The 2,271-nt window shown below is 63.6% G+C and overlaps 1 protein-coding gene across 1 annotated transcript; it reads left to right on the top strand.

Moving 5' to 3' along the window:
• On the top strand, positions 1-1,993 carry LOC136470773 (uncharacterized). The gene is made up of 6 exons (XM_066468507.1): positions 1-408; positions 472-816; positions 898-1,285; positions 1,356-1,472; positions 1,551-1,564; positions 1,745-1,993. Exons 1-6 carry the CDS (start codon positions 1-3, stop codon positions 1,991-1,993), a joined length of 1,521 nt encoding a protein of 506 aa, XP_066324604.1.
• Positions 1,994-2,271: the final 278 nt, after the last annotated feature.

Here is a 2,271-nt window from a genome sequence, read left to right as displayed (position 1 = left end):
ATGGGTTCCATCGCCCCAGGGGCGGTGGACGTACAGGAGTTGGTCGCCCAGGTAGGGGCTACCCAGGTGGCCGTGGGGCGTGAGGAGGAGGAGGAGCCTACACTCCGCGAGGCCGCAGCACCTGCAGCTGTCGAGGCCACTGTGGGTGTGGTCGAGACCTCCTCGGCCGTGGAGGCCACCGAGGGCGAGGTCGAGGTCGAGGCCCCCTCGGTTGTCGAGGCCACCGAGGGCGAGGTCGAGGTCGAGGCCCCCATGGTTGCCGAGGCCACTGAGGGCGAGGTCGAGGTCGAGGCCCCCACGGTTGCTGAGGCCCCCCGAACCTCAGGGGCCGAGGTGGTGGAGATCGCGGCGCCCGGGAACTTTGGGGCCGAAGCGGTGGAGGCCAGAATGAGCGCGGTGGCCCTGGAGGTGGAGACGGAGGCGAGGCAAGCCTCAACCCTGCCACCAATTTAGAGCGAGCTTCCGGTACAGGGGAGCGCCCGGGAGGTGGAGGTCCGCCCGATCCCTACCGACAATGCTTCCCGGGGGAAGGGGGTGGCCGATGCCGGGGCGGCCAGCGCCGTGGAACAGCCGGCTTCGGCTTCGGGCGAGGGAAGTGCGGCCCTCGTGCGAGTGCGGCCTGAGCCGTATGGGTGGGATCACCCGTGTGTCTGGTGGCGGAGCGGGGATGACCCCGAGGGGGAGCCCATCTTTGCACTTGAGGACGTGGCCGAGGGGGGGCGCTGGGACACCCTCGAGCAGTACCGCAGCCTGGCGGAACGGTCGCTACGGACAGTGCTATCCGTCGTGGCCAATGACCTGCTCGGGGTCTCGCAGGTACGTATCCCCCTTTTCTCGTGTGACGTCGTCTTTCTCTGGGTTTACTCGTAGTGCTCAACTTGTGTTCTGCCTATCCAGGAGCTCGAGGCCCGGTCTTTCGGGAAGTCGCTGTTCCTTCGACGGGAGAGGGGTGTCTGGGACGAGCTCTGTCGGCAGAGGGAGCTGCTCGCCCACGCCAACGAGCTTCTGTCGGCACGGAGCACGGAGGCGGAGGATCTTCGTCTTCGCTGTGACAACCGGGAGGCTAAGGCGGCCACGGCTCAGGGGCAGGTCGCCCCTTTGGCGGCACGGGTCAAGGAGCTGGAGGAGGAACTAACCCGTGTGGTCGACGAGCGAGATGCCTCCAACTCCCGGGCGGAAGAAGCGAGGGCCACCGCCATAGCCACCGCCGGGCAGCTGGGTGCGGAGCAGCGGGTGCACGAGTTGACGAAAGGTGCCTTGGCAGAGGCTACCAAGGCGGCCGAGGGTGAGTCCTGTTCCCTTTGTTTCGTTCATTTTTTCATGCGTTCGACACCTGACTTCTTGTCACGATGCAGAACTGGAGAAGGAGGCTTCCAGGGCAGCCGAGGCCTCTCGTGTCGAGGTCCAGCACTGGAAGGAGAAGGCTGAGACTTCTCAGGTCGAGGTCCGGCGCCAGGAGGAGAAGGCCAAGGGTGAGTCCCGCAGGCCTCGCGCCCCTGTTTGGCTTGTTTTCTTTGACGCTTAATCCCATTCTACTTGTTTTGGTGCAGGGTTGGACGATGAGGTCTCATGATTGACCGAGGCCTCCGCCGCGCTGCAGACAGTGCTCGATCGCGAGATCAAGGAGCACGACGTGCTGCAGAGCGCCGCTCGCGCCGTCTGCGAGGCCCTAGAGATGGAGGGGGTTCAATCGGGCAGCTCCCTTAGGAGCCGCCTGACTGCGTTGATTGGCCAAACGCGTCAGCGATTGCGAGAGGCGCTACACACAGGCGTCAAGCGCGCCCTGGCCGTTGTCTCCTCGCACTACGCCGGTGTCGATGTTGAAGGCGTCAGTGACGGCTATGTCCTGTCCGAGGATGCTGTCAAGGCCGAGGAGGAGCTGACGAGGCTAGAAGCGGCAGTCGAGGGCCCCGGCACGGTGTTGGCGAAGCTGTTCGAAGAGGAGGTGGTCCCTCCTTCACCGTCTGCCGACACAGGAGACCCTGCGCCTTGACCTGGGCCGAGGGGGCCATGTAATAAGTTAGATTTGTTACTGTATCGTGACGTTTGTGGCCGTCGAGGCCTTTGTGAGGTGCTTGTATATATATGTGTTCTTTCTAATCGTTTTATTGTATTTCCGAGCCTCTGTCCTCTGTCTTGCCTCCGAACGCATCATCTGTAAAAACTCCCTTGGAGCCTAAGTTGTCCCTCGGGTAAAAGGTGGTGAGGGAGTTGCCGTAGCCCGGAGGCGTAGGTCGTTCTCACAGCTCGGCCGGCCTTTTAGCCTTGAGA

Source organism: Miscanthus floridulus, chromosome 8 (genome assembly GCF_019320115.1).
Source record: "Miscanthus floridulus cultivar M001 chromosome 8, ASM1932011v1, whole genome shotgun sequence".
Taxonomy (NCBI): domain Eukaryota; kingdom Viridiplantae; phylum Streptophyta; class Magnoliopsida; order Poales; family Poaceae; genus Miscanthus; species Miscanthus floridulus.
This window is presented reverse-complemented; position numbering and strand designations above follow the sequence as displayed.